Source organism: Podarcis melisellensis, assembly GCF_964234715.1.
Source record: "Podarcis melisellensis genome assembly, chromosome: 4".
NCBI classification, from domain to species: Eukaryota; Metazoa; Chordata; class Lepidosauria; order Squamata; family Lacertidae; genus Podarcis; species Podarcis melisellensis.
Window position 1 is genome coordinate 74,528,922 of NC_138531.1, and position 23,079 is coordinate 74,552,000.

The 23,079-nt window shown below is 43.4% G+C and overlaps 2 protein-coding genes across 2 annotated transcripts in view; both read right to left on the reverse strand.

Moving 5' to 3' along the window:
• Positions 1-16,984, reverse strand: part of LOC309368771 (uncharacterized protein) — a gene marked incomplete at its 3' end in the record, with an annotated part of 55,478 nt that extends 38,494 nt beyond the window's left edge. The window contains exons 1-2 of the mRNA XM_081909080.1: positions 16,045-16,984; positions 14,660-15,835 (exon numbers count right to left, since the gene is read on the reverse strand). Of these exons, the coding sequence (XP_081765206.1) occupies positions 14,660-15,835; positions 16,045-16,096 (1,228 nt within the window). The 5' untranslated portion in view covers positions 16,097-16,984. The remainder of the gene's footprint in view (positions 1-14,659; positions 15,836-16,044) is intronic.
• LSAMP (limbic system associated membrane protein) overlaps positions 1-23,079 on the reverse strand; it is a 1,403,176-nt gene that overhangs the window by 900,736 nt on the left and 479,361 nt on the right. The gene's annotated exons all lie outside the window — the stretch shown is intronic.

Below are 23,079 nucleotides of genomic sequence, written 5' to 3' on the forward strand. Positions count from 1 at the left end.
ACTGATTTTAAAATGAGAACCTGGGGGAACCAAAACTGACAGATCTTTCCATACCTGGTTGTGATGGAACCTCTGTCACAATTCGTGGTTAGTTATGCCCTCAGGTGACTACAGTGGTCACATGATTCTCTGTGACATCATCACAACTGCTATGAGTCTGCAAGAACAGTGGTCATTATGAAGTTACAGAGTATTAGAACTCTATATAATTTGGCATAGGAAAATGCAAGTCTGGAAAATAACTGGAGATTAACATTTGTGTGGAGCTACTAAATTTGTTATAGGCCTAAAGGCCCATTCATCCCACATACAAGGTCCGCTAATACCATCTATGAGAATGAAAAGAAGTAAGGAAGAAGAATGAATTCAGACAATACAAATGTGATGTGGTAGTCACTGGGGGGACACTCCTTCATGATGAAGATGTCACGATTCCACTATAATAAGAACAGCTGCATTGTTCATTCATTTATTTTATTCCATTTATGAATCACTTCCCATAAAATCTCAGAGTGATTCAACAGCAAAGAACATCTACAACGAAAACAACTGGAAATAACTCCATATGTAGAAACGATTAAAAATAATTCCATATATTAAAACAATTCCAAATCTGATAAAGACAGAGGCTGGGGTCAAGCTCTCAATTAAAAGGTTTGTTGAAAAAGAAATGTCCTCAGTAGCCACCAAAAAGGAAGTAGAGACAGAACTTGTCTGATATGATAGACAATGGAAGGGATTTGAAAAGGTAGGTGCCACTAAATCTGATTCCAATAACTTACAGAACGGAATGCCTGATGAGCTAGTGTCTGTGGAAAGTCATCTCTTGCAGAGTGCAGTGATTCATTGGGTGAGACTTTTTTTCTTTCTTTTTCTAAAGTATCCTGGTTCCAAACTATATTGGGCTTTGCACAACAGTACCTATACCTTGAACTTAGCTCAGTAGCTAAATTAGCATAACCAGTGTTTTTAAAATTATATGGTAAATATCCATACTCACAAAAACAGAAAGCAGAAAGTATCCATTCATCCATGCTGTTGCCATGAGTGTTTGCTGTGCAATGAACCCTACTCATGTGAAAATCCAGTTAAAGATGTTATGGCATGGTATCCCCGTCAAAGAGGAGCAGTAGTTTGGCGGCCACAGCAAACCTACCATAATATTATCTGAACTGGGCCAATTATTCCTTCATACAAGCTGATCAAAATTGTGTTTCTTGGTGGTGAAAGAAACTTAGATGAGTTTTGTACTTACATAAATCCCTAGGGGATGTAGACAAGGAATCAGATTGAAATAATACGTAAGATGCACCTTTGGAAGAAAATGCTATTAATATGAACAGTTTCAAAATTTAATGGTGAGCAGGAGGAACATCAAGTCTTTACACACCATATCCACAATTTCAGGTGCTAAGCAAATGAGAGCTTGCAGGTTAGTGATGGTGGCAGTTTATGGCCCATTAAAACTCATTATGTCTTGGGGAAATGTGGCATCGGTGTTTCAGGAGAAGATTACAAAGATGTGTGTTTTTACAATCCACACGGATCAAGATTGTTAAATTGTTTGAATCTTCCTAGGATATGAGGGTGCTTGAAGATTTTAACTCTTTCATTGTAGGATTAATTATTATTTAGGCAAATCAACAGATACGGTGTGTGCCCTTTGCAAGCTTTAAGAGGAATAAAGAAAGGCTTGCTGGCCTGTGAGAACATATATAAATGTTTGTTTCCCTAAAATAAAATTGCACTATAAACCTTCACACACAAAAAGAAATTCCTAGCCAGGGAAACATCAAGAATTTATTTGCTCCACAGTGGAGCAATGAGGTCCCAAACAATTTTTCAAATACCCGTGAGCAGGGAGGTACAAATAGCATCCCCAGACAATGGCTGGAGGCTACATGGAGATAAAAGGGAAGAGGTGGCACGCATATAATTTAAAATGAGTAGTGAAATGGTTAGGCCCACTAGTTCATTTGGAGAGGGGGGACCACCCTGGTTTTGTGTTATGCAATGCCTTTTTGGGTGGGGATTTTAAAAAAGAGGTGTTGTACCCATACATTCATAAATGTGTCATAGCTATCACAGCCATCCTATGAGGGCAGAGGAGGAGGAATCTGGGAAGGTGGGACTTTCAAATCCCAAGCTTCACCAGTCTCACCATTGGCAAAAGATGGTGGATAGCTGGAGGGAACAGGCTGACATCCTTTCCCCCTCTGCCACAGGGGCATGTTGGGGGAGCAGGAGCATTTTGGATCCACTGTCCCTATTTTTGCTCTCTCCATCATTTTGTGGCAGTGGAGCAACAGCAAGGGTTCTTTCCATAGTGACAGTGGAGAACCATCTCTGCTAGTAGAAAGGGAGATCTGCAAATCCTATCACCCCAGGGATGTCCCCAGAAGGACCACAGGATTGCACACTAAATTATATAAAGGAAATTCTGCAAATTTAATGGGTGGTGTTCAGCTAAAGAGTTATGCTAGCTCAATGCTTTTCAGCTGCACAATTTAACTTCCAAGCTCTCTCCTCTCCCCTGTGTCTTCCCTAACTCTATCTCAGAGGGTTGGGGTAATCCCTGGGGCAGATTTAGGAGACGCACAGTGGGCTCACAGTGAGAGGAGATGGCAGGGAAGTTACATTGTACAACTAAAAGTCATTGCACTAACCCAGGGGTTGTTGTTGTTGTTTAGTTGTTTAGTCGTGTCCAACTCTTCATGACCCCATGGACCAGAGCACGCCAGGCACTCCTGTCTTCCACTGCCTCCCACAGTTTGGTCAAACTCATGCTGGTAGCTCCGAGAACACTATCCAACCATCTCGTCCTCTGTCGTCCCCTTCTCCTTGTGCCCTCCATCTTTCCCAACATCAGGGTCTTTTCCAGGGAGTTTTCTCTTCTCATGAGTTGGCCAACTTCAGGATCTGTCCTTCCAGTGAGCACTCGGGGCTGATTTCCTTAAGAATGGAGAGGTTTGGTCTTCTTGCAGTCCATGGGACTCTCAAGAGTCTCCTCCAGCACCATAATTCAAAAGCATCAATTCTTCAGCGATCAACCTTCTTTATGGTCCAGAGAACCCAGGGGTAGTCAACCTTTTTATACCTACCACCCACTAATGCATCTTTCTTGATGGTAAAATTTCCTTTCCACCCACCAGTGCTTGATGGAAGTGGGATTCAGCTTGTGCCGTAGAACCCCCTACTGCCCACCTAAAATCCTGAAACGCCAACTGGTGGGCAATAGGGAGCAGGTTGACAACCCCTGCACTAACCCAACTTTTCAGCTGAATACCACACAATGTACTGATACTTATTTCATTCTGTCACACCCAGCCTTAAAGGACTCATTGTTGCTTGCCTTGACATTAAAACATCCAATCTTTGAAGCAGGTATAGTAGAAAGGCAATTCACAGTTAAATACCCTGGCAACACAATGCCATGACATATTTATTACAGGTAACAAATGTCTGCCTCAGTCTGAAGCTGGAAATTCAAACAATCTGGGTACTGAAGTTCAAAGTCCACCAGGAGAAAATTCCTTTGCTAACTGTCATGCTAACTGCACCTTCACTGAGGCATTCATGACAGCTCTTAGAAACCTCATGGGTTCTTATGCAAAGAAGCCAGAACTTTGAATGGGCCCAGAAACATGCTGTCATTCAAACGGTTGCTTCTGCCCCCCTCTCTCAGAAACACGTATCTATGCATCTGTATATATAACTGCACAGCTTGACCTTTCCAGCTATATTAGATGATACGTCCGTCTGGGTAAAATGAAACATTTTGTGGCAACTCATATTTCCTTGCTCAAAGTGTTCACTTCTGAGCCCTCAGATAAAACGTTGGGACCGGGTGGGGAGAGATTGGGTGGTGGTGGTATGAGGCTTGACTTTTGCCCTTTCACCACAGTTGTAGCCATTTGTTTTAGTGAGGGCGGAAACAGTTTTTCACCTACTAGTTGCCTTTTTTTTTGCACCAACACAAATCCCGTAGCACAACACTATGTACTTATAGGTAACATCATGCAAATGGAGTTATGAGGAAGACTGCAGTCTTTTCAGTATCCACTCACAGAAGTGCTAGATGAAATCTGATGCAAATATGGTTCCCCATATTTTCATGCCTCCTGACTGCCCAAATTCCACCCCCCACATGCTTTGCAGGCTGCAAAATTGAGGCTGTGGGGTGGCTGGGCCAGCTCTGTAAAACTGAGTCAGAAATACAAATTTCAGATTTTTGAAAAGCACTGCATATTTTAATTGAACACTAAGAAGAACTTAAATCTCTCTCCCTCTCCCTGTCACAAACATCCCCCTACTTAGCTTGCTCTGTGCAGTCCCTACTGAGTTGAAGAAAAGTTGGGATATAAATATAAATAAATCTTCCTTTTGTTGTCTTTGTGTTTTCAACAGTTTTTAATTACCTTATGTGTAAATTTGCCTTGACAGAGTGGTGTAGAAGGCAATTAAGTGTACTGATGATAGTAATACTAATAATACTGATGCTGTAGATTGTTCTTCCCCAGAACCATTTGCCATCCACGTTCCAGACACTTTTGCTGCTCTGGCACAACACTAGCCTGTCCCTGCAGACTGGCATTTTCTTCCCTCATTCTTCTTTGAGCTCCATCCACCTTTGCCTCCGCCTTTCTTGTTCATCCCAGCAGAGCCGGAAAGGCTCCTCCGGTGTGGACATCACCTGATGAAGACATCTATAAATAATGCCACATTAGAGCTGCTTCGCCATTTGGCTATGCCCAGTGGACCGGCTCCCTTCCCTACAGATCGGCGGACATGGAGAGGGCAACAGCCAATCAATTATCCCTCCACTGCCTGCTCTGGTGGCATTCACGGACTCTGCTTTCCCCATCAATGCTGAGAATGCCCTGCGGCCTAAGATGCACAGTGAGCAATGGCTCCTTCATCCGACTGAAACGGTATCATCCACAGGCTTAGCTTCCAACCACCATTATCCCTTTGCTGCCCCATGCCACGTCCAGTAATTTCTCCATTGTGAGGGGCCTGGGATGAACAAAGGAATGAGCCTTCTCCTCTGTACCTCTTTCACTTCCTCTTCCATTCTCATCTGCTTTCCCTTTCCCTTTCCAGCATCCTCCTCTCTCCTATTCACTTCCACTTGCAGCCTCATCTGGTTTCTCCCTCCGGCTTTCCTTTCTTGTCTGTTTCCCTCAAGGCACCGTCTTTCTCCCCTACCCCCTCTTCCTCTGCCACGGCCTTTATCTAGCATCCATCTCCATCTCCCCGTACCCACCCCCCACTGCCACACCTCAAATTGCATTACGTCCGCCTGGCCAAGTCTGGGGAGAGTAGTGGCTGCAAGCCGAGGGGGGGTTCACTGAACTGCTGCAGCACATTTCATTCCCAGAACATTCTGTAGCCACAGGACAGCTAAGAAGATTGTATTTTCTTTGAAGTGCATGAATATTTGATATCCTCTCACCCTCTTCTCTCTAATTATTGTCTTATTTTCTTTCTTTTTTAAAAAAAATAATAATAATCACCCGCTCAAACGTGGTATTTAAATAAAGCTTCTTTTTCGAGTCACAATCAGCTTGAAACAAACAGCTGAGGCTCTCAAGATGTATAACATTTGGCATGTGTCTTCCTTCCAGCCGGGGGAAGAAAGCATTGGGGAAGGCGAGGGGAGAAGAGCAAGCTATTTGAAGTTCAGGGCTATGTTATCAGCCTTTCATACGGCTGGGATTCAACTGCCAGTTAAGATTGTACACGTCAAATGAGATTTCTGGTCACAGCCTGGTCCTCGGGACGTGTTTATCTGCACTGCAGAAATCAATGTAAAATTTGGAGTGGCAAATCTGTGTTCAAGAGCTGGTTGCAGTGGGAGAGGGGAACTGAAGGCTGAGACTCGGTAGAGCAGTTTGGGGCAGTTTTATTGCGATTACTAACACTGCAGCCTCAGATCAAAGGGCACCGCAGAGGTGCAGGAGGGCAAGGTGGGACTTATCGGGCTATGTCTTCAGGGGGTGTATGAATAGGCAGAGGTATGTCCCAGTCTGTAGGCAAGGTCAGATGGGAAGATAGGAAATTGCTTGATACTTGATACTTAGGCCATTGGCCCATCTAGTTTAGTATTGTCTGCACTGACTAGCAGTGGCTCTCCAGGATTTGGGTCAGGAAACAAAATCAACCTTATCCACAACTTCTGAACTAATGCCCAAATCTATACTGCCTTGCACCCAAGGCTTTCACAGGTAAGCAAGTAATGGTACAGGCTTGGCAGAAGACATTGAGTTCAGGAGTTGAGGAATCAGGCAAGGCATTCAGAGCTGCACAGAAGCAATGAAGATGTCCCAACAGTTTTCACACTCCACCCAACCAAGCTTTGAAAGGCACGATGCAACAGGCTCACTTATGAGCCTTGCTCACATTGTGGGAATGTCAGGATTGCAAACACACATTCCTCCAGGGCAGGTCTACACTCATCTGACAACAATACTGCACCCTCCTGTTCAGGGTGCTGTTCAGATGCTACCTCCTCTTGAGTTGCTTCTCCCTTCGGCTTTTTACAGCCCTCTCCAGCCTCCACTGAGACTCTCTGTTCGGCAGGAGGTTGTGTGGAGGAGCCAGCATCCCTGTTTATTCTTCCAAAGTGGCTCAGAGTGAGTCATTGGCTGCTGCAGCCATCATATAAAACATATATAAGCAGATTCACCAGGCTGATATATTAAGCTGCTACAGATTTGGATAGTACCACTGTTATTCCTGTCCCACCTGTCCGCTCCTCAAAACTTACATTCATGGCTTAGGTCATAGAATCATGGTAAGATTCTCCAAAAAGAAGGAGTTATACCCAGCCAAACAAGCAGCAGCGGTTGAGGGCAAACCATGGTGTGCCATCCTTCACTGGGCCAGGAGTTACAGAAGAGAGCAAGGCACTGAACCCGGACCTACTTGTTGACAGCTTTGTCAAGAGGGCTTTGTTGCTTAATGGGCAGCTGTCCCAGCTGGGCTGCAACCTGTGACCATAAACAGGAGAACAGGCCTGTCAGTGAATTAACAGAGAGGTGAGAGAGTGTCTGAGAGCCGACAGCTGTACACTTAATATACCCTTGGGTAGGCTGAATGTGTGCGCTGCAGCGGGCAGCCGTGCCAAGAGCTAAGTGAATTTGCCTCGGCGTGGACAACTGTGTCCAGGCAGAGACAGATGCATTTGGATGCAGGTAGATAACTGTGCCTGGAGGCGCTCGCAGGTGGAGGAAGGAGGCAACATCAATATTTTAATAGCCATCTATCTGTGTCACAGGGAAGCTGTCTCCCTACTATTGCTTCCAGATGCACCACGGCTGTTTCCAGCTAAAGCACTCATTTGGGAACTTGCAGGGGAAATAAAGCTGCATCGCTTCCAAGCTGAAGCGTCCTGGGAGTGACTGGAAGGACTGCAGATAGAGGCAGTGCCAAGAGTCTTACCCACAGGACTAGTGACCCTTTGGAGGGCACATGGCAGATTTTATTTTTGCTGTGTTGAGGAAAGGCCATGCCCACGCCAGCTCACCAGTTACTTAATCCAGGCTGTTCCTCTCCACCTGCAATTATCTCTCTGCTTTTTATTACCTTGTAAAACCCCACCGCTCAGATCGCATCCCTCATCTCCGAAACCCCATTTGAAGCTCAAGCTGAAGTCAGGAGAAGCCTGTCACCCGCAGCATGCCAAACAGCAGCTGGGCCAAAGGAGCTGGCCTCTACTGTGCCTAATGGAGCCAGCAGCTGCTAATGTCTCTCTGTGCTAATGCACATGCCTCGCTCATGGGGCGAATCTGCAGGTTTTGTACTGAGCCTATATGCGCTGTTCAATAAGGCAGGCGCTGGCCCAGCCACATTGCGTGTACTGGCAGCAGCAAAACACTTTTCTAAATGTATAGCAATCTGCCACTCTGTGTAGCAAATAAAGTCAATACCTTTAAAGAGATGGAAGGAGAACAGAGAGAAACCAGCCACTACCACCTCACCAACCCACCATCCCTTTTAGACAATCAATTTTTAAAAGATCCTTAAAATTCTTCTTCTTATTATTATTATTAGCATGGCTGCAGTTTGTGACAGTGAGGACAAACAGGGCTTATGTTTTTTGAGGATTACTTCTCTATCTATCTTTCTATCTATTCAACACACGGATACCTCACTCATCAGCCAATAAGGCTTCCAGAATGGCTCCCAGATTATTATTTTTAATAATAATAAAGACAAGATTTAGCCCCAAGTTTGCAATCTAAAAGGAATAACTGAAAAGGAAAATGGGGTGTGGAGGGAGGAGGTAGAAAGTAAACTCAGGAACTACAAGGTTTATGAAGCTGGTTTGTTGAAATTAACCATTGCCAATGCTAACCACAATTCCCTGTTCAGTCAACATAGGAAGTCACAGTTAAGTCGAAGCTTCCAAAGCTTTCCCCCTCCTTGGCCTGATGGGAGGAGGATAGGAGAGGGGAGAGCAGGGGAGAGCATACACATTGTGTTAGCATGGCTTGTACTTGTGCTCTTACTGTGGGCCATTTGTGGATGACCATATTGCAGCTCAAGAGCTGAGGTATGAATGGGCTCTCTGCACACCCTTTATTCCCCCATGACACAGTCACACCAGTAAGATATCAATCAGCCACAGACTCCCTACTCACTCTGAACTGGGAACAAGCCAGGGCATCAAAACACAGCTTTTGGTTTAACATGCTGGCCCACCTCAAAGCAAGTGACCAAAGCCTTCCACCCAGCCTGGACGAAACAGGGAACCATGGTCAATCAGAGAGTTCATGGTCCATCCATTCATCTTGACTATAATCTGTCAGGGTTGGTGACTATTGCTTTCTATCTCCTCCTATCTTCATCAACTCCTTCCAGCTCTAAATTGAAGGATGTGCATTAGTTCTGGAACAAATGAAAAACTGAACTAAATTCTGCCACAAAGTGGTAGACTATTACAACAGAGGGATGTTGCACTGAAAGAGGAAATGAATGCAGCTGGCACAGACTGCCATAGGCACCGCACAACAGAGAGAGAGAGAGAGAGAGAGAGAGAGAGAGAGAGAGAGAGAGAGAGAGAGAGAGAGAGAGAGAGAGAACACAGACCAACATATTTGCAGGTAATAATTCTGTTGCTAGGCATATTCAAAGAAAATATACTTTTTCCATAGGTTATTTCAAAAGGCAAAGATCTCCTAAGCATTTGTACCCACTCTGAAAAACAGTGGGTGAGAGTATAAAATGAAATACATATTTATTCTAGTAGAACTTTAGAAAACCACAATTCACAGCAGAAGATGACAGAACAGAATGTTTGTACACAAAAAATTATCCAAACTAGTTACAGAATGGAATAGGGTTATTTGTTCAACCCTAGCCGAAGTTTATTAAGAAAGCTCAATTGAGAAGTACCATACACTTCCCATTTACATAAAGAGGGTGGTGAACTAAGAAAACAAGAAGTGATTTTAGAAACAATCTGCTATTTGTTTTCTATAGGTAGGTTACCATAACTCTGCTTTTATGAAAACAGCTGAGAGCAGGGATGAGGGATTCAGTTCGCATTTCAAGGCAAACCTACCAATCCATACTTTCTGAAACAATGCATGAACCAAAAGCACAGTCCTCCTTCAATATATCCACTTTGTGGAATTTTTCAATGCAGTTCTCCAGCCAAGTGCATAAATGCATATGCTAAGGTAAGCTGTGCATACAAAATGCATATATCTGTGAAAATAATACATAAAAGGCATTATAATAAGGAAATTTGCTTTGCCAGAATGGGTCTATTTGGGAAAATTGCATATAAAGTAGGCATATTAAGAGAAACCTTAAACAAATTACAAACTGTTGGGGAATGTGGAGAACTGAGCTTAAGCTTGGAAAAGTGAGAAACTGATATTGAGAGATCTGAACATCCCTACCTCATAGGTTGAGAGCAAAAAAAGAGAACCCCTCAGCCATTAAAGGCTAACAATGAGCTTTAGAAAATACTGAGTTTCAGAAGAGGAATTGTATGCTGGTCTCATGCATGATCTTCCCAGATGTAGAACATGCCACAAAGGAAAGACTCATAAGATCTGCCCTGACAAAGATCACAAGTATTTATGCATCAAATAGTTTTAGTTTCAAAAACAAGGGTTTCCTTTTTCTTTCTTTTTTTGGTTTGCCAGATGTTCAGTTGCTACAATCTTTCCCCTCCAAGGGAAATAAAATGGAAGATGTGTGTTTGTGTGTGTGTGTGTGTGAGATTGTGTGTTGGGGTGCAAGAGGGGGAATTATAGGCAGCTGATCTTCTTGCCTGGCTGTCATACAGCTAATTGTTCAGAAACAGCTGGGCCTGATAATAGCATACTTAATGGTCTGGCATAAAACTAGCCAAGGCCGAAATCACAATCTTTTTAAATGTTCCTTTTCAATCTCAGGTTTCTGGAGACTCTCTATTTAATGACCAGAATCACACATTTTTTGCTTGACAAAGATTTATTTATTTTTGGTCCAGCTTCTGAACCTGTTTAGGTAGAAGCAACATCCAGTGAAACCTTCAAATAAGGTACTGGATCATATTTGCATCCCACCATTCCCTAGGTAATCTGACATACATGAGGTGATCTCATCTCAGCCTCACAACAACCCTGTGAGGTAGGTGCAGCTGGATGAAAAGGTCTCTACCATAAGTGTTGATTTTGTATTGTTTTAAAATCTATTCAAGTTGCTTTTTGTACAGTTCTCTAGCTGTTTTTATGAGTATCAATTCCCCTAAGACATTTGTATAAAGAGATATTTGTATAAACTAATAAATACTACTACTAGGATATGCTGGTTGATGGAACTTCATGGCTGAGCATGCATTTGAATTCAGATGCATTTAAACCCAGGTATAAAATTCACAGATGCATGAAGTGGCTATGAAGTGGATATCTGATGCTCTGTGCTTGTCCCTTTAAAACACACCTACCTTGAGCATAACTCCCAATCATAACACATGTGTAACTGAAGGGACAAAGTGTGCAGTGTGTGTGTGTACACATTCCACATCTGACCCAGTGTGCATACATTTTATTCTTGGGCATGAGACCCAGATATAAAAGCATTGCTTTTGAAGCAGCCTTTCATTCCAAAAGGCTTCTTAAAAAAAAAGAGGGGAAAAAAAGATGAGAGTTTTTATACCATTCCCAGAGGATACTAAAGGATATCAGACTATCTCCACTTTAGTGCTGTTCTAGTCCGTTAATTTCTGATTCTTACTGTACTAGGAGAAATCAATGATCCGTGTAGTCTAGCAGCCAGACTTTCGTGCCATTATGGGAATGCTTGCTTCTTTCCAATAAACACAGACATGCATGGACAAGTACTCCTGCATGCATGGTTATGCATGCATGAACACACAGAGGTTATTGTCGCAGAAATACAAATGTATTTTTAAACATATTTTTTTTTAAACAACAACAACACACCTGTTATTTATTTCTTCCTTTTCCCCCTACACACATATCTGTGGTTTTGTAAAGGGGGAAAAAAGGAGGAAAGATATACTACAATTTAAAAAATACCCCACACATTTGTATTTCTGTGGCGATAATATGGGAGATGAGGTATGGCTGGGGGAGAGTCCTAAAGAGGCTTGGAGAGCTGTATTCAGCTTCTGGGCCCGAGGGTTCCCACCGTTGGTGTTATGTACTGAAGTTCTCAGCCTGGGCCAGCAGGGGGATACTGTAGATAGTTTTCACTCAGGTCTACATATGCAAATAAGGGATCAAAAGTGATGTTCAGTGATTGGATAGTTACAGAAAATGGTTACTGTTGCGTTCTAGCGGAGCTCTATATAAGCAGGCTGGCTGAACCCTTCAGTTCAGTTCTGTTCTGGCCTGTGACTAAACAAGAGCTGTTTGAAGAATCGCTGTGTCGTCTGATATGTTCACCCACAACTTAACACTTGGCATAAAAGTTTCCATTTTAGCTCAGCAACAGAGATGGATCCAGTAAAAGTTTCCAACCTGGTTTGTTAACTCTCCTCAGGCCACAGCTCTCAGCATAGACCACACCCTTCACCCCAGGCCACACCCCTCAGCATAGACCAAACCTTCACCCCAGGCCACACCCCTCAGCATAGACCACACCCCTCACCCCAGGCCACATCCCTTACTTCCTCTGGTTTGCATCCCCTCTGAATGCCCTTGCCTGGCTACACTGTTTCCTTAAACTTCCATAACGCCTCTTGCTTGCTTGGATGGAATTTACAGAGAGGTGTGTATATGTAGAAACTAGCCTACAGTACAAAGGTAAAAATTACATTTGTAGCTTCACCAACTTTTGTCTCTGGCTCCACCCACCACCAGCATGTGGCCCCTGGAAGGCTGCTCAGGGGGAATATGGCCCTTGGGCTAAAAACAAAAAACCCCACCCCAACCAGCCAGCACTAAATGAACTGATCCTATATTGCAAGAAATGTCACATTCTTCTCAGGAGGCTTTCTGTTTACAAACTCACCAACCACAACAAATACTTCAGAAAATTTGAGCCACGATTGTGAATTCTCCAATAGATGTCACTCAATAAAAGGCACCAGCCTCACCTATTGCGTATTTCTTGTTTCCTGGAGCCGACAGGGCAAGCAATATATTTAAACATCAGGGATGTTACAAAGTTATTTGGGAGTCAAATTCAGTACTTGGATGCATTATAATTTGCATGAGGGAAAATGCAAGTCTTCCCCTCGCTCCCCACTGCTTTTGTGATTGCCATATGGAATGAGTTTTACAAAGACCTACAGAAGAGTGCCTTTGACAGGAATGGTACTTAGCAATGCAACTGCCCCCCCCCCCCATCCACACCATATTGTGCTGTTGTATTTGAATGGATACTTTTGGCTTTCAAGTGGAAGCCAAGTTGTGCTTGAGGCATGTGTTCACCAGATACCTAAATATGACCCAATTGTTCTTCATCTAGTCATACAAGCTAAATAAATATGGATGAACTCTCGTAAGCTTGCCATGGATTCATTTAGAAATGATGCATGATCTTTTTTAAAAAAACACTCACCCACATTAAAAAAGGGAGAACTATCTGTGTATTCCCCTGGCCCTATGAAAGAAACTTGCATAGGGAAGGAATACCACAGGGGTAAAATCCAAGGTGCACCCTAGCTACCTCCACACAAACTAAACAATGAAATCAGACCTTTATTGTGACAGTCAATGCCCAGCATTAGCTAAAGAATCTAATCTGTTCCACTGCATTGTGTAGGGCAGAGAGAAAAATTATGCAGGAGCAAAGCTGACAATTTCTTTTCAGCTCAGATTTCAATCTGTATTGGAGAAGGGCTTAAAGTTCACTTCACTTTTGAGCAAGGTTTTGACAAGCCCCCAAAACTCTTCCAAACCACCAGAACCCATAATATTGTAGGTGGTACTGGAAGGCATAGTGTGAGACAGGAGTACCAACTTGAATAAAATATGGTGGGGGCCCAGGCAAGCCCCGCCCCACATAATCGATCACATGATGCAGTGCACACACCCCATTTGAATGGGAATTCCCAGTGGCGTAGCGTGGGGGGTGCAGGGGGGCCGGCCGCACCATCTGGGGGTTAGGGTTAGGGGGCGCAAATCCATGGGTTAGGGGGCGCAAATCCATGGGTTAGGGGGCACAAATTACGTGCCTTGCCCCGGGTGCTGACAACCCACGCTATGCCACTGGGAATGCCCATCAACTTTGTGGGGGCCTGGCCCCCTCAAATGTTTTATTGTGGGGGCTGGGCCCCTATGGCCCCTAGGAGTGGGCTCATATGGTATGAGGGGTGTGTGGAGTAATGTTGACTAATGTGGGGTTCATATATTTCACTCTTACTGTGACATCCCCAGCAGCCTGTTTACATATCCATAGAAACTTCACTTCTCAGTTCTGTCAAGGTCTGTTGTCAACCCAGGGAGCTCTGGCAGTTTCATCTCACTGTGAACCATCAACACATCCGGAAGCAACAATTATATTTTCTAGCAGACTTTTCTATAAGTTTATAATATATATATATATATATATATATATATATATATATATATATATATATATATATATGCAGGTTTTGGTGTCCTCGGGTGTCTTCCCGTGTAAAAGTTGGGGTGTCTAGGCGACGTTTCGACGAGGTCTCACTCGTCATCTTCAGGCTGGTGCTTTCGGCTTCTTGTTACTGGAACAGAGCAGGATCTCAGTGTTTGAGTTCCTATAAATACTGTTGAGGGGGTGTGGTGTATAGCCTCCAATGTTCTGGGCAGAGAGGAAGTTCCCAGGCTAGTGTGCCTTTTCTTCTTTTGTTCCTTAATTACTTGAGGGATATCTTGAGTGATTTCTTGAGTGATATCCTGAGTACCACTTAGGTGGGTCATTAGGTGTGGATTAGTTGCTAAAGTCTTTGTGTCTTGACCTCTTGAACTTTGTGAAGAGTTTTTCTGAGAAGATGGCTGTACTGCACTTAGTTGTGCTCTGGCTTGGCTTCGTGTATAGGGGCGAGCTGTGGTTTTGTGGCCTGTGTCAGCCAGATCTGTGTAGGGATTGCAGGGGGGTGCAGCATCCGGAGGTGCCACCATGGTTTGGCTACTGGATGGTGTGTGTAATTTATCTGTGGAGAGGGTCTGGGTTTGGGTCTGGTGTGGTTGATTGGTGATGGCGTTCTGTGTGCCTCTGGATCTGGTGTCAGTTTTTGTGGGGAGGGCTAATTTCCAGATGTCTGGCAAGCGGGATGTGTCGTCACGCTTGTTCATGTTGTGAGGGTGTTTCTCTATCTCGATGGCTTCCATGATTATTCTCTTGTGGTGATGTTCCATGTTAAAGAGCAATTTGGAATCTGCAAAATTAATTTCGTGTCCTGTTTCTTTCATGTGTTGGAAAAGAGAGGAAGTTTTTTCTTCTTTTTTGACGGCATTCTTGTGTTCTGCGATACGTGCATTTATTCGTCTGTTTGTTTGTCCAATGTACGTGGCTGGGCAGACTTTGCAGGGTATTTCATAGACCCCTTGGTTTTCCAACTGGATTTTATCCTTGGGGTTTCTGAGGATATTGGCTATTTTTTGGTTGGTGCAAAAGGCTGTTTTGATATTGTGTTTATGGAGGATTTTGCTAATTTTATCTGTAGTGCCCTTGATATAAGGAAGGAGGGCCATGCCATTGTTTTCTTCTGTGTCTTGGTTTTTGGGGGGTGTTTCTTTTTGGATTAGCTTCGTAACCCTGTTTTGCTGGTATCCATTGGCAATTAACACATTTGAGAGATTCTGTAACTCAGTTGTCAAGTGGTCTTTGTCAGCCAGGCGTTTGGTTCTGGAGATGAGAGTCTTGGCTACGGAGTTTATTTGTGCAGGGTGGTGGTGTGATTGTGCATGTAAGTAGCGGTTGGTGTGTGTTTTTTTCCGGTAGATAGTGTGTCCTAGGGAGCCATCAGGTTTTTTGTAGATTAGGACGTCAAGGAAGGGAAGTTGGTTGTTGGCTTCTATTTCCATAGTGAATTGTATTTTGGGGTGTAGGCTGTTGAGATGTGTGAGGAAGCTATCCAGTTTTTCCTTCCCGTGTGGCCAAATTACAAAGGTGTCGTCAACATATCTGAGCCAAAGTTTGGGTTTGTGTTCTGACTTGTCTAAAGCATTGGTTTCAAAGTGTTCCATGTACAGGTTTGCGATGACCGGTGAGAGGGGTGATCCCATAGGTGCTCCTTCTATCTGTTTGTATCTTTGTCCATTGTGGATGAAGTACGTGTTGGTTAGGCAGTGGTTGGTCAGGTCCAAGATGTATTCGGGGGGATTGTATTTGTTTTGAATGGCTGTCAAGGCTTCATTAATGGGCACTTGTGTGAAGAGGGATACAACTTCGATGTATCTTGGACCTGACCAACCACTGCCTAACCAACACGTACTTCATCCACAATGGACAAAGATACAAACAGATAGAAGGAGCACCTATGGGATCACCCCTCTCACCGGTCATCGCAAACCTGTACATGGAACACTTTGAAACCAATGCTTTAGACAAGTCAGAACACAAACCCAAACTTTGGCTCAGATATGTTGACGACACCTTTGTAATTTGGCCACACGGGAAGGAAAAACTGGATAGCTTCCTCACACATCTCAACAGCCTACACCCCAAAATACAATTCACTATGGAAATAGAAGCCAACAACCAACTTCCCTTCCTTGACGTCCTAATCTACAAAAAACCTGATGGCTCCCTAGGACACACTATCTACCGGAAAAAAACACACACCAACCGCTACTTACATGCACAATCACACCACCACCCTGCACAAATAAACTCCGTAGCCAAGACTCTCATCTCCAGAACCAAACGCCTGGCTGACAAAGACCACTTGACAACTGAGTTACAGAATCTCTCAAATGTGTTAATTGCCAATGGATACCAGCAAAACAGGGTTACGAAGCTAATCCAAAAAGAAACACCCCCCAAAAACCAAGACACAGAAGAAAACAATGGCATGGCCCTCCTTCCTTATATCAAGGGCACTACAGATAAAATTAGCAAAATCCTCCATAAACACAATATCAAAACAGCCTTTTGCACCAACCAAAAAATAGCCAATATCCTCAGAAACCCCAAGGATAAAATCCAGTTGGAAAACCAAGGGGTCTATGAAATACCCTGCAAAGTCTGCCCAGCCACGTACATTGGACAAACAAACAGACGAATAAATGCACGTATCGCAGAACACAAGAATGCCGTCAAAAAAGAAGAAAAAACTTCCTCTCTTTTCCAACACATGAAAGAAACAGGACACGAAATTAATTTTGCAGATTCCAAATTGCTCTTTAACATGGAACATCACCACAAGAGAATAATCATGGAAGCCATCGAGATAGAGAAACACCCTCACAACATGAACAAGCGTGACGACACATCCCGCTTGCCAGACATCTGGAAATTAGCCCTCCCCACAAAAACTGACACCAGATCCAGAGGCACACAGAACGCCATCACCAATCAACCACACCAGACCCAAACCCAGACCCTCTCCACAGATAAATTACACACACCATCCAGTAGCCAAACCATGGTGGCACCTCCGGATGCTGCACCCCCCTGCAATCCCTACACAGATCTGGCTGACACAGGCCACAAAACCACAGCTCGCCCCTATACACGAAGCCAAGCCAGAGCACAACTAAGTGCAGTACAGCCATCTTCTCAGAAAAACTCTTCACAAAGTTCAAGAGGTCAAGACACAAAGACTTTAGCAACTAATCCACACCTAATGACCCACCTAAGTGGTACTCAGGATATCACTCAAGAAATCACTCAAGATATCCCTCAAGTAATTAAGGAACAAAAGAAGAAAAGGCACACTAGCCTGGGAACTTCCTCTCTGCCCAGAACATTGGAGGCTATACACCACACCCCCTCAACAGTATTTATAGGAACTCAAACACTGAGATCCTGCTCTGTTCCAGTAACAAGAAGCCGAAAGCACCAGCCTGAAGATGACGAGTGAGACCTCGTCGAAACGTCGCCTAGACACCCCAACTTTTACACGGGAAGACACCCGAGGACACCAAAACCTGCATTCCTGTACCCGTGAAAATCTACGAAAGCAAATATATATATATATATATATATATATATATATATATATTATATAAAAAACAGTTGCTAACAATCGGAATGCAACTCTATTCAGTTATTTGTTTTCAGCTGATACATCTCACATTTTAATAGATATTTGTGTGAGTGTGATGTATACATTCTCAATGTAATGTTTATGAACTAAGAATGTTGAACAAAATGCTATATAAGATATCCAGGTTCAGCAGTTGTTTGCATTATGTTGCTGGATTTTATACTTCTAGCCAATATTTAGAAAATGTCACAATGCCCTCAGAATAAATCTTGGTGACCCATATAAGGGGTCATGTCTGCATGGGTGAGAAATAGCCATTGTAGGCATCAATCAGCCAAATGGTCTGACACTTCAAAGAGGCAATTTGTAAATCTACATCAGTCCCTCATAGATTTGACCCCACTTCACATAAACCGAAGAGGCTGACCTCATAGATCCAATCCAAATAAACTATCTCACTGCTGTAGGCTATCAGAAAATGGATCACATCCACACACTTTCAATGAGTTTCTTGTTTTTATAGAGGAAGGCTCCATCTTCTAGTTGTGAAGAGTGTAGCAGGTGCAGGGAAGCTAAAATATTTATTCCACTATAGAGTCAGACTCCATTTTGCCCAAAGCAATAAGCAAGGCCTGTGTGCATCAAGCCTATGCGAGACAGTCATGTCAGGGATCTAGGAGATGGTCAAAATAAACATCTCACTGAGATGTCAACAAAGTGTCAAGGAGATGAGTGAGTGTGAAAGGAATTGGATTTCCCACCACTGTGGTGCTGATCTGTTGCATTGATAACTTTGCACTGGGTATCAGTTTAGAAAATCCCAATCCTCTACTGTCTTGTACAACTCTACAAAGATGACAAAAAGGAGAATGTAAGTAAGAGGAAGTTGAAACAACAAATCCTAACTTGTTCCTGTCTCCTTTATAAAAGGCAATGCAACAAATATCTATGTTTACCACAATTCTAAAATCATTTCTTATCCATTTCTCTACAAATGCCAAAACTGATAGCAGAAGGATTTTTAACACGATACACTGATGACTGATAGTGCAAATTTAATCATGTCTACTCAGAAATACGTCCTATTCAATTCAATGGGGGTTACTCCCAGGTGAGTGGTGCTAGAAAGGGCAGCATTATCTCTGACCTAAATAGTCCTTGGATCAGGAAATAGGCACTTCACTGAGAACAGGAAGAGATATTCGTTTGGTTTGTTTTTCCCAGGGGACTGACCTGACCCGATGCTCCCAAACTTCTTTCTGCATCAAAATGCAACTCCCAAGCATATTAGGCACCTTTCTGGGTGTTTCAATGTAATATGGGGAATGTGTGTACAAGAAGCATATACAAAAATATGAAAGTGCACATAAAATGTGTACAACAAAATAAAATGGCACACAGTGAGAAGGGATGGAATGGGGCAGGGCGGCACACAGATGTCAGTGAGATTAAAATGGGAGAGAATTAGCTGTTCAGTCCATTCCTAACTGGGACAAAGGCAGGAAAAAAATGTCATAATCTTTAATAATAAAAGAAGCTAAAAGGATGAGAAGGGAAATCAAATCAGCTCCCAGGGTCAGGGTACCAGAAGCCATTTAAAGATTAGGAAGTGCCCCCCCCACCTCCCTTTGTTCTCTGTCCCCCCTTCTCCTTTCTTGAACAGGCACTATACATTTGCAAGCGACTTGCATGCCTTCCTCAGAAATATATTGCCATATTGGCTACTCAGTGGGAGAGAGACAATGAGACAGATGAACCAAGAAAAGTCCTGTACACTGACAATACCCGGTACTTAAAAGGAAGGAAGGAAGGAAGGAAGGAAGGAAGGAAGGAAGGAAGGAAGGAAGGAAGGAAGGAAGGAAGGAGAGTGATAAAGGCAGAAGAAGGGAGGCTAACATGTAGAGTGAAAGAGAAAAACAAAAAGAGGGGAGAATAAGGAAAGATATAAATGGATTTATTTTAAAAACCATCCAGTGTTTCCCATCATGCCATTAAGGGCCATATCATACAGCATGTCACTGCATGAGAAAAGTGTAAGGGCAACAGATTATGCAGCTAGCATCTAAGTCCCATGTGACAGGGGTGTCCCATTTCCTTATATGCATGCAGGGTCCACTGACGTCTTCCCTTTGCAAGACTCAAAGCCATAGGTGTTCATTCTTACTACTGCCTAGCATTTCTAAGTCTGGCCATTATTGCCAGGCATGACTTCATCTCTTGCTTCTTAACTCTCCATTGGCTAGCCAATTTAATGTGGGATATTTAAAATACAATCCAACCAACAATTCCTGTTTTGCTAGATAGACACAAGAAGCACACCCTCTTCCCCCTTTTCCACCTGTTTCTGCTCTGTCAGCAATGTGCAAACATCTGCATTTCTGAGCTCCAAGCTCAAACTACATTTTAAGCAAGACTGAACTACCATCTTAAGCCTGCCTGAGCAAAGCTGCTGTATCTATTATTCTCCGACAAGTATTCTGGGTGAGTAAATGTTATTTTTACCTTTCACAAGACTGCCTATGTGATTATTGTTTTAAGGGGGGTAAAATGGGAAAATACCAGGAGAAGCTAGTCTGCCTTACAGCATCCTAGATTACTTAAACTAAAAGGCGAAAACTAGCCTATCTAAGCTTCCTTTCTAAGCTGCAAATGGATGGCACTCTGCTAAACTCATAAATGTGAAGAAGGAAGGATGACATCCCATAAAGATACCCTCTTCTAGCATCTATTCACATCCCAACATTTAAGAGGGGAAGGGAGAATAAATAAAATTGCCAGCATGCAGTGCTTTCCCTCTCACTATAGATAGGTACCATTGGTATTCTAGATCCAAAGTGTTTCATGCAGAGAAAGAAAAAGCCAAGTTGGAGAAAGTCTACAAAACTAGGGACAGCTATGCAGGCAGTTGGGTTGGAAAAGGAGGGAAGTGGGGCCTGCAACAAAAATGTAACACTGTGATGGAGTACTCAAGATAATAGCTGGGACCTTGTCAGTTAGCACCCCATGCCTCTTGGGCAGACCCAGACCCCCCAGGTGTTTTTTTGGAGGGGTCTCCCTTTAGGATCACCCTATGTACTTCTGCAGCTCTTGAGGTTTCCTTGAGTGGAGCACGGAATAGCCTCTACTTTGTATTGGAAATGAGTGTCTTATACTTCCTATATCTTTGGAGTGGGGAACATGTTATGGTTAGGTGTGATAAGAACTTGAGATACATTTGCAAATAAATAACTTATTTGGTGCCATATCTTTTCTCAGAGATGGGTGCAACCGCATGGTAGGAAGGCTTTCAGATTTATATCTCAATGGCCTAAAAATAAGACGACCACCAAACTTCTGTACTTATAAGGGCCCAGATGTTTCTTTTCCCCTTTGTTTCCAACTATTGATCTCACACCGAAGAACATATGTTAATCTACAGAACATCACAGCCCACGCAGCTCAGCTTCGTGGCCACATCTGGTACTCCAATCGATGAGGTCATTCCTTTCATCCCAGACAACTTTGCATCCCCCATGGGTGTTTCTCTTTGTGCTGTCAGAAAACTATATAATCACATCCCAACTTTCATCATTCCCTTTTAAAGTTTCCCCTGTATTTCTAGGCTTCCCATAGACCTGGACGAGAGTGGAGACATAAAACTGGGCAGCGTTGTCAGAAGACTTGTCCCACCAGATTTGCTTTTACAGACATCGACAATAAGGTTCAGAGACACATCCATGGTTTCAGCTACAGCTCTGACCCAGAAGCTTTCTGGAGCTTTCCCCAAGACAGACGGGGTCTGCCAGATGCAATTACTGAAGAGACACCGACTCATGAAGGATCAGGCAAAGTAGCAGGACTACTACGGTTTTCCTATGGACAAAAGCTTGAAGCTTGTTTTGTTATTCTCTTTCGCCTTGATCAAGCAGTCTGAAGGGGGCAAAGGCTGGACATATCTTCACAGGCTTCTCTGACATGTTTACAACAAAGCAGCACACAGAGGTTTTCATCAGTGGAGTATTTGCAATGCCCAAATGTCAGCAGAGAGTCGGTGTGGCTCTTCACTGCCCTGATGGGCTCTGCGTGCCAGCCGTGTGTGTGTGTTGCTTGATTCCAAATCCTTCAGTGCCACTGGGGGTCTGCATGATGATGCACTCAAACTGACAGCATGGGACTGTGCCCGGAACAGAGGGGTCGTGAGAAAAGAAAAAGAAGTATACACAGAACTTGTGTTCTCTTGTATCTTAAATTGTAGGAAAAACTAAAAACTGAAAACCCAGAGAAAGTTGAATAAGGAATTGCTGGTGGTTTAGCCAGAAAAGCTCTCACTGCAGGGAGTTTGTTATGTAAGGCATAGTGGATTGCTAGTTTATAGGGCTGAAAACTCTCTGTGAATTCATTTATACTCCTCTCAGGGCATGTTACAACAAACAGAAGGCTGTTGCTGAAAATGACAGCTGTGAGTTGTATCTAACTGAGAGGAGACCCATTGAAGTTATTGAAGTTAAGTTAGTTGTGTCTATTAACGTCAACCAATCTGCTAGGACCAGCACCAGATACAAATTCCTGTGTCCTGTTCCGTCTTCTTCTACATCAGATGTGAGGAACCTTTGGCCCTTCAAATGTTGCTACAACTCCCATCGGATCCAGCAAGCATGGCCAATGGCGAGGGGTGATAGGAGTTGCAGCTCAGCTACATCTGGAGTGCCAAAGACTTTCCACATCTGTTCTACACAGTACTTCATGCCCTAACACAGTGTTTCCCCAAACTCGGGTCTCTGGCTGTTTTTTAATTATAATTCCCATCATCCCTGACCTCTGCTAGCTAGGGATGATGGGAGTTGTAGTTCAAAAACAGCCAGAAACCCAAGTTTGGGAAACACTGCCCTAACATTATTACTCTGAGCATTTCCCTACCCTAGGAGGCAAGTTGTACATGTTGCAGAAGAGGAGTGGATGAACTAAGCATACAGCTACCTCCCCACCAACTCTGAATCTCTTACAATGTCCAGTTCTATGCTTGGAGCAGCTTACTTTAGGAATAGAAGAGAAATTCAATCGCTTTTCATTTTCATGAAAACCTACTAATTCACACTTCCTGAACAAATATCCTTTGAGATCGTCGCTCTATGCGTTTTGTGATGCAGTTCTCCAACCTCAAAGCATGCCTATATTAATGAATATTGATTTACAAAACTACCAGGTCATATTCAGTTCAAACTCCAACTAATTCTGTTGCATCAAAGGTTGTTGACATTTTCAGTTCTTGTGCCAAAAACTGCTTATGCCAACCTGTGGGTGCCTATGTGGGATAAAGTAACCCAGTCACTTGACTGGGAGACATCAGGAAAGACATCAGGACATCTATATGGAGATCCACAAAGCTACAACTGCCACTTTTCATGGCCTTGAAGCTGAAAACAAAATGTTAGATTAAATGCTGTCCTTCTAGAAGGAATTGTGGAAATGGAGCAGAAAACTTAGAAGTACTCCCACCCCCT